Source organism: Dipodomys ordii, unplaced genomic scaffold, assembly GCF_000151885.1.
Source record: "Dipodomys ordii isolate 6190 unplaced genomic scaffold, Dord_2.0 Scaffold171, whole genome shotgun sequence".
Taxonomy (NCBI): Eukaryota; Metazoa; Chordata; class Mammalia; order Rodentia; family Heteromyidae; genus Dipodomys; species Dipodomys ordii.
Window position 1 is genome coordinate 1,015,539 of NW_012267387.1, and position 13,638 is coordinate 1,029,176.

The 13,638-nt window shown below is 53.3% G+C and overlaps 1 protein-coding gene across 1 annotated transcript in view; it reads left to right on the forward strand.

The window, feature by feature from the left end:
* Positions 1-651: 651 nt before the first annotated feature.
* Camsap3 (calmodulin regulated spectrin-associated protein family, member 3) overlaps positions 652-13,638 on the forward strand; it is a 20,764-nt gene continuing 7,777 nt past the window's right edge. The window contains exons 1-5 of the mRNA XM_013033604.1: positions 652-888; positions 7,986-8,239; positions 9,388-9,510; positions 9,589-9,684; positions 11,769-11,907. Coding sequence (XP_012889058.1) covers positions 741-888; positions 7,986-8,239; positions 9,388-9,510; positions 9,589-9,684; positions 11,769-11,907 — 760 coding nt within the window. The 5' untranslated portion in view covers positions 652-740. The remainder of the gene's footprint in view (positions 889-7,985; positions 8,240-9,387; positions 9,511-9,588; positions 9,685-11,768; positions 11,908-13,638) is intronic.

Sequence of the window (13,638 nt, forward strand, 5' to 3'; positions counted from 1 at the left end):
GAACTTTGATCCTCAGATCTCTGCCTCCTGAGTAGCTAGGATCACAGGTGTGAGCTATCAGGGCCTGGCCTTAACCACCACCTTTCATATTCAGAATGCAGTCAGCTACACGACACAGATTTTTACACACCTAACACGTGGTAAAAACACACACAGTCGCAAGCACCTCAACACATTTACAGAAGTTCTCTTTTCGGTTAGAAGCAGGTGCATGCCCCTGGCCCCAGGGGCTGGAGCTTTCAAAGTCTGCACTGGTGCTTAGAGACCTGCTCAGAGACAGCTAGCAGAGAAGGGTCCCTGATCCTTTCCAGCGAGTCAGCCTGCCTGTCTGCCTGTCTGTCTGTCTGCCTGTCTCAGGTCTCTCCTCCACCCCTCACCCCCTCTCCTCATCAGCGCAGTCCAGCCCCTATGGCTCTGCCGTACAGGGCCTTAAGGAAACCCATTGAGGCTTACAGACCCGTTGGGCGGGGACCTGGACGAGATAGGCGGGGCCTGACTCGAGTGGGCGGGGCTCACCTGGGCTCCGCCCCGGGGGCGGGGCCGACGCTGCGTCGCCGGCGCAAGCAGCCGCACCTGGCTCAGCAGCAGCAGCAGCAGCGGGAGCAGCGGCGGCAGCAGCAGCAGCAGTAACAGCGGGCGGCGGCGGCGGCCTTGGCGGGGGCCGGAACGCGGTGCAGCGCAGCGTAGCCCAGCCCCGAGCGTGGAGCCGGTGTCTGTCGGCTCGCAGCCCCGGTGCCGCCATGGTGGAGGCGGCGCCCGCGGGGCCCGGGCCGCTGCGGAGGACCTTCTTGGTGCCCGAGATCAAATCGCTGGACCAGTACGATTTCTCGCGGGCCAAGGCGGCGGCGAGCCTGGCATGGGTGCTGCGGGCGGCGTTTGGGGGTGCAGGTACTGGGGGACGCTTGGCGGCAGGTGCGGGGGGCGGGGCGCCGGGCTGGCAAGCTGGGGCCGTGGGAACAATGGCGCGGACCGCCGGGGTTGCGGGGCGGGGGTGGGGGGGTCCTCCGGGCCCCGGGATCTGCCGTGCGGGGCCTCCGCGTTTCCTGCCGGGCCCAGGCCGTGGACTTTGCCCGCCGGGCGCCTGAGCGCAGTGGGGGTGGGGCCCAGCCGTGCACCGGGGGCCCCTAGGTGAGCGGGGCGGGGTCTGCGGGCCGGGTGGGGGGGGGTCTCCCGATGCGGGCCGGGGGCTGCTTCCCGCCCCCCACAAACCCTCTTTCCCGGGTGGGCGTCCTTTGCACGCCCCATTTCCACACCCACATCATGCGTCTTTGGGGATCCCCCCCTCTCTTTACACCACCGACAGCAGCCTCCATGCGAGGGGACCCTAAGCGCTCAGCACCGCCGTGTCCACCTTCCCCCAATATCACTCACCCCCCCCCCCCAGGCTGGGACACCCAGCTCGCGTCCGCCTTGCCTGCGCTGCGGGCGGTGGCCGGGGAGCCCCGGGGACACCCCCCCACATCCCCGCGCCCCTCTAAAGCCACCATGGTCCCGGTTGGCAGCTGTGACTTATTATCCCGCCCCCCCCTTTCCTGGGGAAGGCAGGCGAGCTCTGCGGAAAAAGGAAGAAATGGCTAGTCCAGGATCAAGCTCCGGGAGCCCGGCTGCAGGGCCTTGTCTCCGTAGGGCGGGTCCCCTACTCCTTTCGCCAGCTCCCGCCCCCCATATCTGTCTAAATAACTCTAGCCCTGAGCACTGCTGCAAGATGGGTGTGTGTGTGGGGGGGTGTCCCCACGATGAGGGGCTCTGGGCAGCTGCCACCTCCCCTCAGGGCAGAGCTGAGAGGCCTTGGGGGAACATAGGGGTTAATTAAGGTCTGGTCCTTCCGGGGTGCTCTGCTCTCCCGGTGGACCTGCCTACATACAGGTCTTGGCACCACCTAGGCACAGCCCATCCCCCCCATTTACCTTTTAGTGGCCTTCCTAGACCAACCTGTTCTGGGTGTGGGTCTCCGTCACAGCTGGCCGTCAGCTGCATCCACCCAGGCTCGGCTCCCACTTTCTCCACGTTCTCTGAACTGTTCCCTCACCACCTCCTTTGAAACCAGGGGATTTAAGAAAAGGATGAGGGGGGCGTTGAGATTGGGATTGCCCCCCCAGCAGGGGGGGAGGGGAGAGCCCAAGTTTATGGGGGTGATAGAGCCCAAGTTTGAAACTCGGAATGGAGTTTGAGTTGCAATTCCTTTTTATGAAAGGTTGGAGGAATGATCTCCTGTTCCCCCCCCCCCAGCTTCTGTTTTTCACTGCCATAATAAAAGGTGTTCGTTTGCTTATTTATTCATATCTGAGACTATGTGGGGTGCTCGTGTGTGGCTGCGGGGGCAGGGGGGGCATCAGGTAGGAACTTGAGACCCCAGGATCTTTTGGATGAGGTTGCTGGAGGAGGGTGGTTGGAGGCCCTTACTGTGGAATATGTTCCACCTTGTTGGCCATATGGATAATCACTATTGCTTGTGGGTATGGGAGTTGGGCTTAAAAAAAAATTAATACCAGTAATGTCACTGTCCCTGCATGGGGGAACAGAGCAGAAATTGCTGTCTCATTTCATAGAAAAGAAAGCAAGCCCCTGAGAGGGGCTGATCAAATGTAGATATTTAACTCATCTAGTGCCAGGTGTTGTTTTTTGTTTTTTGGTGCCAGTCCTGGGGCATGAACTCAGGGCCTGGACATTCACCTTTAGCTGTTTTTACTCAAAGCTCATGCCCTACCACTTGAGCCACAGCTCCATTTCTGATTTTTTTGGTGGTTATTTGGAGATAAGAGTCTCACAGATTTTTTTTTTTCTTCCTGACCTGGCTTTGAACCATCATTCTCAGATCTTAGCCACCTAAGTAGCTGAGATTGCAGGTGTAAGCCACCTATAGCTCTTTAAAAGAAAGAAAGAAAGAAAGAAAATGGTGCCAGGAGATTGAACTCAGGGCCTTGTGCTTGCTAGGCAGGTGCTCTACCACTTGAGCCATGCCTCCATCCCTTCCCTCCCCAGTTCCATTCTTGAGTCAGCTTGCTGTGCTTTGAAACCTGCCTGCCATTACTGTAACAATCAAGTTCAATCTATCTCCCACTTGCCTCTCCTACACAGAGCAAGTCTAAATGGAGTAGACCTGTTCATGACCACTGGGACTCTTTATCAATTGTTCAGGATGTAGGGGGCGGGGAGAAGGGGAGAACCTAGTATAAAACTAGATTCTGTCAATACTAGATTCTCTCTACTAGTTCTCTCAGCTTAAGAGTGACTAGATCTGTGGTTTGGAAGAGATAACAGGATCTGGGAGGAGGGAATCCCTGAAATCTTCAGGAGAGGGAGAAGGGAAGGCTCCCTCAATGAGGAAGGACTTGGTGTTGATGGGTGTGTAGGAGTTTACCAGGGGAAGGAGTCTGTGTGTCCTAAAGCTCAGTGTGGCCTAACAAGGAGTTCTCAGATAACAATTTTACAGCTCTCTCTCGTGTGTGTGTGTGTGTGTGTGTGTGTGTGTGTGTGTGTGTGTGTGTGTGTGTGTATGGGGGGGGGAGGCTGGAGATAAAGAAGGCTGTTCTACTCTGGAATTCGGGATCTGAGAACCCTAGGGAGCTATAGAAGGTGCTTGAGGGCTGACCAGATCTACACAGAGTGGCCCTGTGAGATCCTAGTCTGGGTGAAGGTAGAGGCCCAAGGCACAAGGGTGTGGAATGCAGGCTGGTGGGCTCTAGAGGGCACAGACTCAAAGAGAATGAGATAAGAAAGGATTTTATGTAAGTTTGGGAAACACCTAAGATGCTGTTCTTTTTTCCTTCTTTCTTTTCTCCCTCTCCTTCTCCCCCAGACCAGCATTCTTGCTGGTTAGTTGGAGATAAGCGTCTCTCAGATTTTTCTGCCTAGACTAGCTTCAAACTGAGATCCTCAGATCTCAGCCCCCTGGGTAGCAAAGATTACAGGCTTAAGCTGCCTGGCTCACGTGCCATTCTTTTGTGTGTGGAAGGGGCTTATGGGGGACTTGGGGTTTAAGCTCAGGGCCTGGCTGCTGTCACTGAGCTGTTTTGCTCAAGGCTAGCACTCTATCACCTGAGCCACAGCTCCACTTTTGGCATTTTGGTGCTTAATTGGAGATAAGGGTCTCTCAGACTTTCCTGCCTTGGCTGGCTTTGAACTAAGGTCTTCATATCTGTCTCCTGAGCAGCTAGGATTACAGGCATGAGCCACCAGTGCCTGGTTTCGCATACCATTCTTTATGTTTTCAGAGAACATGAATGAGCTCTGTGAGGGAATCTGCGTTCATGTGGCCTTTGCTGTTGACTGGCTGTGTGATTATGGCAGGTTAACTCTGCTCTCTGGGCCTTGGTTTTCTGATCTGTCTAATGGCGGAAGGAAGAATAAATATTTTAGGATTAGACAAGTGAATGCACGAAAGGTCATGGGATAAAGAAATGGACAGGTGGCCACTAGCCTGGTGTGGCTTTTGAGCACTTGAAAAGCAAGGTGTGAAGCTGGATGTAGTGGTGCAATCCTGTAATCCCAGCACTTGGGAGGTGGAGGCAGGAGGATCCTGAGCTACATATTGAAACATTGTCTCTACAAACCAAAAGGAAAGAAGGGGACGGAAGGAAGGAAGGAAGGAAAGAAGGAGGGAGGCGAAAAAGAGAAGGAAGGAGAAAGGGCAAGGGAGAGGATAAATTCAGATGTGTGTGTATAGTAAATGTAAATTAGACACAGAGCCAGGAAACACCTGTAATCCCAGCACTGAGGATACTGTGGAGGGTTGCAAGTTGGAGGCTAGGCTGGGCTACATAGTGAGACTCTCTCAAAGAAAAAAAAAAACCATTAAATAAGACTATGGCTGGGAGCCGGTGGCTTACCCCTATAATCCTAGCTACTCAGGAGGCTGAGATCTGAGGATCAAAGTTTGAAGCTGGTCTGGGCAGACAAGTCCAAGAGTTCTTATCACCAATGAGCCATCAAAAAGCTGGAAGTAGAGGTATAGCTGAGGTGATTGGGTGCCAGCCCTGAGCAGGAAAAGCTAAAGGATAGTATCCAGGCCCCAAGTTCAAGTCCCAATGTTGGCGCACGCACGCACACACACACACACCAAAAAAAAAAAAAAAGGACTAGCTCATTCAGGTTTTTATATTGATTGCAAATTGAAAAGATAATATTTTGGGTACATGTTGAGCTGAGTAGAATATTACTAAATTAATGTTTCATTTTAGAAGTCCCGTGTGCTATCCACTGTACTACGGAGCCTTATTGTTTCTTTTTAACTTATCACTATGCATGCAGCTTGCATTGTATTTCTAGCAGTTGACAGAAGCAGTGACTAGTCACTCATTAAACAGATGTTCAGCAGACAGCTTACCTCTTAGGAGATGTGTACCAATACTTGTACATGTGTTTGGTTGCCTATACTGATTCTGGTAGAGACCAGAGGATTTTTTTTTTTTTTGCCAATCCTGGAGCTTGAATTCAGGACCTGGGCACTGTCCCTGACCCTCTTCATGCTCAAGGCTAGTGCTATACCACTTGAGCCACAGTGCCACTTCCAGCTTTTTCTGTGTAGTTTACTGGAGATAAGAGTCTTATGGACTTTCCTTCCCTAGGTTGGCTTCAAATCGTGATCCTCAAATCTCAGCCTCCCGAGTAGCTAAGATTATAGGCATGAGCTACTGGCGTCCAGCTGTGACCAGAGATTTCTAAGCACAGTGCCAGGCCACACAGGGTCTTCCCAAAGACAATTGGCTCCAGCTGGGCACTGGTAGCTCATACCTGTAATCTTAGTGACTCAGGAGGCTGAGATTTAAGGATTGTGGTTTGAAGCTAGACTGGGCAGAAAAGTTCATGAGACTCTTATCTCCAATTAATACCCACAAAAGGAAAGAAAGAAAGAAAGACAGAAAGAAAGAGAAAGGAAGGAAGGAAGAAAGAAAGGAAGGAAGGAAGGAAAGAAAGAAAGGTGAGAAGTGGAACTGTGGTCCAAGTGGTAGAGCACCAGCCTTGAGTGAAAAAGCTAAGGACCAGAGCCCAGGCCCTGAGTTCTAGCAACAACCCCCCCCCCAACCTCTCCCCTCACCACACACACACAAAGACAGCTCCAAGTGCTAATTGTACCTTTGTGAACTGGCAGGCACTAGTTACCAATGAGTGTTTGGTCAATAACCAACCATCACTTCCTCCACACTCCCCCATCTTGAAAGCCCTGAGAATTCACAGGGAAAGAAATTCGTTACATTTGCTGATGGGAGCAGTAAGTGCCAGGACTGAGTCTCTAATAGGAGCTTGGGAGATAAGGAGGAGGGTTTGGATTTAAGAGATATCAGGGGGGGAAGTGGCGCTGTAGCTCAAGTGGTAGAGCGCTCGCCTTGAGCTGAAGAGCTGAGGGACAGCGCCCAGGCCCAGAGTTCAAGCCCCACGGCCGACCAAAAAAAAAAAAAAAAAGAGATATCAGGGGGTTGAAAGTAGAAGATTGATGGGATGTGAGGTGCTGGGCAAAAATTATTAAAAAAAGAAAAAGGGGGGGTGTAGTTGTGAAGATGGGAGGGAAGGGATGGTAGGGGAAAAACAAAGGAGGAGGCAACAATGCTTGATAAGAAATGTACTCATTACCTTGCTCATGTAATTGTAACCCCTCTGTATTTTCACAATAAAAAACTTATTATTTTTTTTTAAAGAGGGGCTGGGAAGGTGGCTCAGTGGTAGAGTGCTTGCCTTGCATGCATGAGGCCCTGGGTTCGATTCCTCAGCACCACATAAGCAGAAAAAGCTGGAAGTGGGGCTGAGGCTCAAGTGGTAGAGCACTAATCTACAGCTGAAGAGCTGAGGGACAGCGCCCAGGCCCAGAGTTGAGGCCCCACGACCGACCAAAAAAAAAGAAAAAGAGTACAGTAGGCCAAGTGTGAGGGCACACATCTATAATCCCAGCTACTCAGGAGGTAAAGACAGAAGAGAATCTCAGTTGAAGACCAGCCCAATGCAAACAAGCTGGGTATGGTAGCACGTGCCTGTGACTTGGAGGATGATGTGGGAGGCAGAAGTTGGGGGATTGTGGTGAGAGGCTAGCCTCTGGGAAAAGTTAATGTGATAATCTAGCAGAAAAAGAAAAACAAAAGAATAAGGGTGATAGAATGCTTTTACCAAGCTAAGCATGAGACCCACCAAATTCAATCCCTACCATCCAAAAAAAAAAAGCCAAAAGTGTTCGGTGACCCAGTGCCTGACCCAGTGCCTGGGCTGTAGCGGTGGTAGTGCCCACATGACCACAGAGCCATCACGAGGTGAAGTTGGGTGGGGCATGTTTCTTTACAAAGAGACTCCAGGTGGAAGGAAGTTTCTGGAAGAAGGAGGTGCTGGGCAGAGATCCCGGGCAAGTTCTGGGCTCCGAAAGTGCCTTGGCTAGCCTCTGCTGGCCTTGGGGAGGTTAGGAAGATGGCAACAGAAGCCAGGACTGAGGCCAGGGAGCCAGGAGGAAGTGAGCCTGGAAAGCCCTTATCTTTCAAGGAGCTGGACTGAGAAAAGTGGGGCACAGGGGTGGGGCCCTAAATGGAAAGGTCAAGTGGGACTTGAACTCAGTGCTTTGAGCCCTATTCCTGAGTTCTTTGGTCCAAGGCCAGCGCTTTCCCACTTGAACCACAACTCAATTTCTGCCTCTTTTTTTTTTTTTTTTTTGGTGGTTCACTGGAGATGAGTCTTTAACAGACTTTTCTGTTTGGGCTGGTTTTGAACTGTGATCTTCAGACTCCCAGCCTGCAGAATAGCTGGGATTATAGGCATGAGTCACCACCTCCTGGCTTTTGGTGTTCTTGTCTTTCCCTGGATCTATGAGGTTGTGCGCAGTGAGTCTTGGGTTCTCGGGGTCCAAGTGCTCACAATCTCCCTGAGGTCCTGTCTGCTCTTGGTCTTTGTATTGCAGGGGTCGGTGGGGAAGCTTGTGTCTTTCCTGGAGGCCAGGCGGGGTGTGTGTGTGTGGGGGGGGTGGTGATGATGGTGATGGGCTGCCCCTGAACCTCCCTTTTACCCCGCAGAGCACGTGCCCCCAGAGCTGTGGGAACCCTTCTACACGGATCAGTACGCGCAGGAGCACGTGAAGCCCCCAGTGACACGGCTGCTGCTCTCGGCCGAGCTCTACTGCCGGGCCTGGCGCCAGGCGCTGCCGCAGCTGGAGACGCCCCCCAGCCCCTCGGCGCTGCTTGCCCTGCTGGCCCGCAGGGGCACGGTGCCTGCCCTACCGGAGCGCCCCGTCCGCGAGGCTGACCTGAGACACCAGCCCATCCTCATGGTAGGTCTGTCCGCCCGGCCACCTGGTCCTGAGGTCAGCCTTCCCAAGGCTCCGCCCATGGGCCTGGACCTCCCTTCCAGCGCCATCCACGTCACGTAGCTCCTCCCCTTAAGCCACGCCCACGCCCTGTCACTACACTCCGCTCCTTCCCTCAAGCCCCGCCCACCCCCTCAAGCCCCACCCACCAAACATAACCCCTCTTACCTCATCGACTCATTCCCTCAAGATCTCTCCACTAGATAGCTCCTCCCACCACATCCGGCTCTTTCCCTTAATCTCCACCCATTAGACCTAGCTTTGCTCCTCCCCTCTTCCCATCAGCCCTTGCTCTCAACTCACTTGGCTTCTCCCTGAAGCTCCCCCTGCCACACGGCTTCTCCCACCTCTGATTCCTCCTTCAAGCTCTTACTCTCAGCCATACCATTCCCAGCTTCTTCCTCAAGCTCAACCCACCAGGCAACTCCTCCCATCAATTTGGCTCCTCCCCTTAATAGCCACCCATCAGGCATAGCTCCTCCCACCATGCCCAGCTCTTCCCCTCTAGCACCACCCATCCGCCTTAGCTCCTTTTATTCTTCCTGACTCTCCCTTAAGCTCCACCTACTAAACTCAAGCTCTCCCCATGGGCGTGGCTCTTTCCCACAGGCTCCTCCCATCAAGCTCCTGTTGTCAGGGTTGGTTCCTCCTGTAAGGTGCTACCTATACAAGCCCGGCTTACCTGTGACTCTAGCCCAGTTTTCCTGTAGGGCTCAGGTTGTTCTAAGACCCAGTGTCTGATCCCAGAGTCCAGTCCCTCATGGGTGGCTTTTATTTTTTTTGGGGGGGGGTCCGGTCGTGGGGCCTGCACTCTGGGCCTGGGTGCTGTCCCTCAGCTCTTCAGCTCAAGGCTAGCACTCTACCACTTGAGGCACAGTGCCACTTCCGGCTTTTTTCTTTTTGCTTATGTGGTGCTGAGGAATCGAACCCAGGGCCTCAGGCATGCAAGGCAAGCGCTCTACCACTGGGTTGGCTTTTAATAGGACCCCAGCCTGTTCATCCTCGAGGCCCCACTTCAAGTCCTGCCTACCTCCTAGTTCTACCTCTTCATTGGCTCTTGGAAGGAGGGGAGCCTGCCCTCTAGTCTCACCCTCCAGTCCTTTCCTCCCCAGGGAGCCCACCTAGCTGTCATCGATGCCCTCATGGTTGCCTTCTCCTTCGAATGGACAAAGACGCTTCCCAGTCCCTTGGCTCTGACCAGCTTGGAGCATAAGCTCCTTTTCTGGGTGGACACGGTAGGTGACGTTGGGTGGGGATGAGTGGGGACCTGGAGGATACAGAGATCAGAGAACTGACTTTTCTCTGGTCTTCAGACCATCCGGCGGCTGCAGGAAAAGACAGAGCAAGACGCTGCCCAGCGTGCGTCCCCCGCAGCCCCCACAGATGGGGCAGCGCCAGCACAACCCTCGGTGAGGCTGGGGTGATGGACATTGGTGTCAGTGATGGGAGGGGCTTGGGTGGTCAGGGCTGCATCTCATGGCCGTGCCAAGGAAGAAGCGTGGCTGGAGATGACTCTCTTTCTCCCTCTCTCTCTGTGCCTTCTCCCCTGCACCGGCCTCTGCTCTTCCCCTCTCTACCCTCTGGCATTAGTGCCCTACACGCTGGTATTGGAAGCTGGTTCCTGTAAGTGGGACTGTCCGTCCACCCCGGTCTGCCTGCCCTGCTTCTTGCTGTCTTGTTTGTGTGTGTCTGATTCTGCCTGCGGGTCTGCACCTTCTCTTCCTTCCCCCAAGCTGTGAGCAAAGGAGGATAGTACCTAACTCTGGGGACACAGATCCCCCACACCCTTGAATCCAGAGAATCTAGGCCATTAACCAAACAGAGGAACTTCTCAATAATCAAGAGGGCAAACTCCCATTAGTTAAGAGGGCAGAACATAGATCTCTCTCACCCCTGGGGTGGGGGGAGGTCAGAATCTTGGGGATCAACCTAACCAAATCCAGAAGAAGGTAGAACTTGCCTGACATCCTCAGTTTCCCGAAGTTAAGGAATTCCCAGCTTTAGCTGGGTGCTGGTCGATCACACCTGTAATTCTAGATACTCAGGAGGCTGAGAGCTGAGAATCACGGTTCAAAGCCAGCCCAGCAGGAAAGTCATGAGACTATCTCCAATAAACCACCAGAAATGGCGCTGTGGCTCAAGTGGTAGAGCGCTTGCCTTGAGTTGAAGAGCTCAGGGACAGCACCCAGGCTCAGAGTTCAAGTCCCACGACCGACTTAAAAAAAAAAATTCCTAGCTTTTGGATTCTCACAGGGAAGTTCTCCCTGCAACCTTTTTATTGCCAGGACTGGGGCTTAATTCAGGACCTTGGCACAGTCCTTTAGCTTTTTTGCTCAAGGCTAGTTACTCTACCACTTTGAGCTACAACTCCACTTTCAACTTTTTGGTGGCTACTTGCAGACAAAGTTTCATGGAATTTTCTTCCCCAAGGTGGCTTCAAATCTTGGTCCTCAGATCTCAGCCTCCTGAGTAGCTAGGATTATAGGCATGAACCACTCTGTGGTTTCTCTCTTTCTTTCTTTGATCAGCTGCAGGATTTGAACTTATGGCCTGGGTATTGTCCCTGAGCCTCTTTGTGGTCAAGGCTAGCGCTTTACCCCTTGGGCCACAGGACCACTTCTGGTTTTTGAGTGGTTAATTGGAGATATGAGTCTCACAGGGACTTTTCTGCCTGGGCTGGCTTCAGACTTCCATCCTCAGATCTCAGCCTCCTGAGTAGCTAGAATTCAGCTTTTTGGAGCTTGACATTTGATTCCTTACTCCCCCTAATTAGCGGTGTGACTGTACCAGGGTCACGGTGTCCTTATGGTTCATAGAGTTCCTTGCTGTGTGGTCCGGATGAGGCATCCACCTTTGCTCACTTCCTCTCCCAACCCTGGGTCTGGGTTAGGGGGGGGGTGTTCCTGCCTACCTGCTTCCTCCGTGTCCTTTCCCCAAGCTGGGGCCTGGGTCTCTCGTGGGAGGATGGACCCCTGCATGGGAGGCTGCTCTACGAGGTCCCTCAGGGCCGGGAGGAGCTGGGGTCCCCCAAAGCTGGCCAGAGCACAGTCAGGGAGCTGGCCAAGGCTCACAGAGAGGTCCTCCTCCCTCCCCCAGAGGTGGGCTTGGGGGCCCAGCAGGTCAGCGGCCCTCCCACCCTGCTGACAGCTGCTCCTCTCCCCCTCCCCCAGCACGCAATTGCCTTCTGTTTGAAGGAGTCGGGGAGCAAACCCCCCATGGTAATGTATCCCCCACCCCAGGGGTCCCAGGAGTCCCCGTCCCCAGCCCTTGCTGCTGGCCTGGCTGCTCGCCCGACAACTTCCTCTTGCCTCTCGCTGCTACCCTTTTCCCCTGCTCCGGGCTGGACCACCGCCTCCCCATTCTGGCCTTGGGACCTCCCAGCTTTCCCGTTCCCCCATGGCGGAAACCCCAGGCCTTCCCCGCCCAGCCTGCATGAATGCTGACTTTGGAGGGGCCGGCTCGACTACTGACTTCACTCCGTTCTTCCCCACAGATCCGATACCGCAAGGACCGGGCTGTGGCACGACGGGCCCCCTGCTTTCCACATGTGACGACCCTCCAGGACCTGGCTAGCGGAGCGGCGCTGGCCGCCACCATCCACTGCTACTGTCCCCAGCTGCTGCGACTCGAAGGTGAGTGGAGGGGCCGATCTGTACCCTCTAAAGGCACATACTCTGAGACCCAGCCCTGTCCTCTACCCCAGGAGCTTTGTCCCCCTGGTCCCAGAGATCAGGGTAATGCATCAATTATAAATTGGCGGATCTGAGTTTACATCCCTGTCTTCCTTTTTTTTTTTTTGGTCCGGTCATGGGGCCTGAACTCTGGGCCTGGGTGCTGTCCTTCAGCTCTTCAGCTCGAGGCTAGTGCTCTACCACTTGAGCCACAGCGCCACTTCCGGGTTTTTTTTTTTCTTTTTGCTTATGTGGTGCTGAGGAATCAAACCCAGGGCCTCAGGCATGCAAGGCAAGCGCTCTACCACTGAGCCACCTTCCCAGCCCCCTGTCTTCCTTTAATGAATTGCGTGACCTTGCATCAGTGGCTATACCTCTCAGCGTTGTTACATAACTTACATTACTGCGTGCTGGACCCCATGTTAGATGCCAAGTATAAAAAAGAAGCACTGGCCTAAACTGGGTACCCATGACTCATACCTATAATCCCAGCTACTCAGGAGGCTGAGATCGTGAGGATGAAGGTTCAAAGCTAGCCCAGGCAAGAAAGTCTGTAAGAGTCTCTTATCTCCAATTAACCACCAAAAGTTCAAAGTGGAGCTCTGGCTCAAATGCCAGTCTTGAGCAAAAATCGAAGCGAGAGCAAGAGGTCCTGAGTTCAAGTCTCAGTACTCAAACATACGCATGCATGCGCACCCCCACCCCACCCCCACATTTCTGGTCTGTCAGACAGCTCGACGTCCTTACTGAGGGAGACAGATAATAAATAATAAAGTTTCCTGGTAATATCTCTTATTGTTTGACTGTTGCAAAGCAATGAGTGGTCAGGAAAAGATGTATTTTTGCTTTTTTTTTGCCGGTGGTGGGCCCTGAACTCTGGGCCTGGGCACTGTCCCTCAGCTCTTCAGCTCAAGGCTAGCACCCTACCACTTGAGCCACAGTGCCACTTCTGGCTTTTTCTGCTTATATGGTGCTGAGGAATGGAACCAGGGCCTCGTGCATGCAAGGCAAGTACTCTACCACTGAGCCACCTTCCCAGCCTGTATTTTTGCTTTTGTGGTGGTGGTAGTGTGTGAGTATGTATGTGTATATCATGCACACTTGCACTAGTACTGGAGCTTGAATTCAAGACTCATGTTGTTCCTTAGCTTTTTTAAACTTAAACCTGAAAATCTACCATTTGAGCCACACCTCCACTTCTGCCTTTTTGTTGGTTCATTGGAGAGAAGTCTCTCACAGACTTTCCTGCCTGGGTTGGCTTTGAACTTCCATCTTCAGATCTGAGCCCCCCTGGAGTAGCCAATGTGAATTACTGGAGCCCAGCAGACAGAGGCTTTCCAGTTGAGTTCTGGAGGAGGCTGGGTCTGTGGCAGTCAGGCATAGCAAGCATCTTGTAGGGGTTGTGTGGTCAGAGGCCCATCTAATAGGACATATTTCTTTTTTACTTTTTGGTTGTAGGGCTTGAGCGCTGTCCCTGAGTTTTTTCACTCAAGGATAGCGTTTTATCACACTTTGAGCCACAGCACCATTTCCAGTTTCCTGGTGGCTAATTAGAGATAACTCTCACAGACTTTCCTGCCTGGGCTGGCTTTGAACCATGATCCACAGATTTCAGCCTCCTGAGTAGGTTTGCAGGTGTGAGCCACTAGCATCTGGCTAGGACATCTCCCCTTCCTCCCTCCCTCCCTCCCT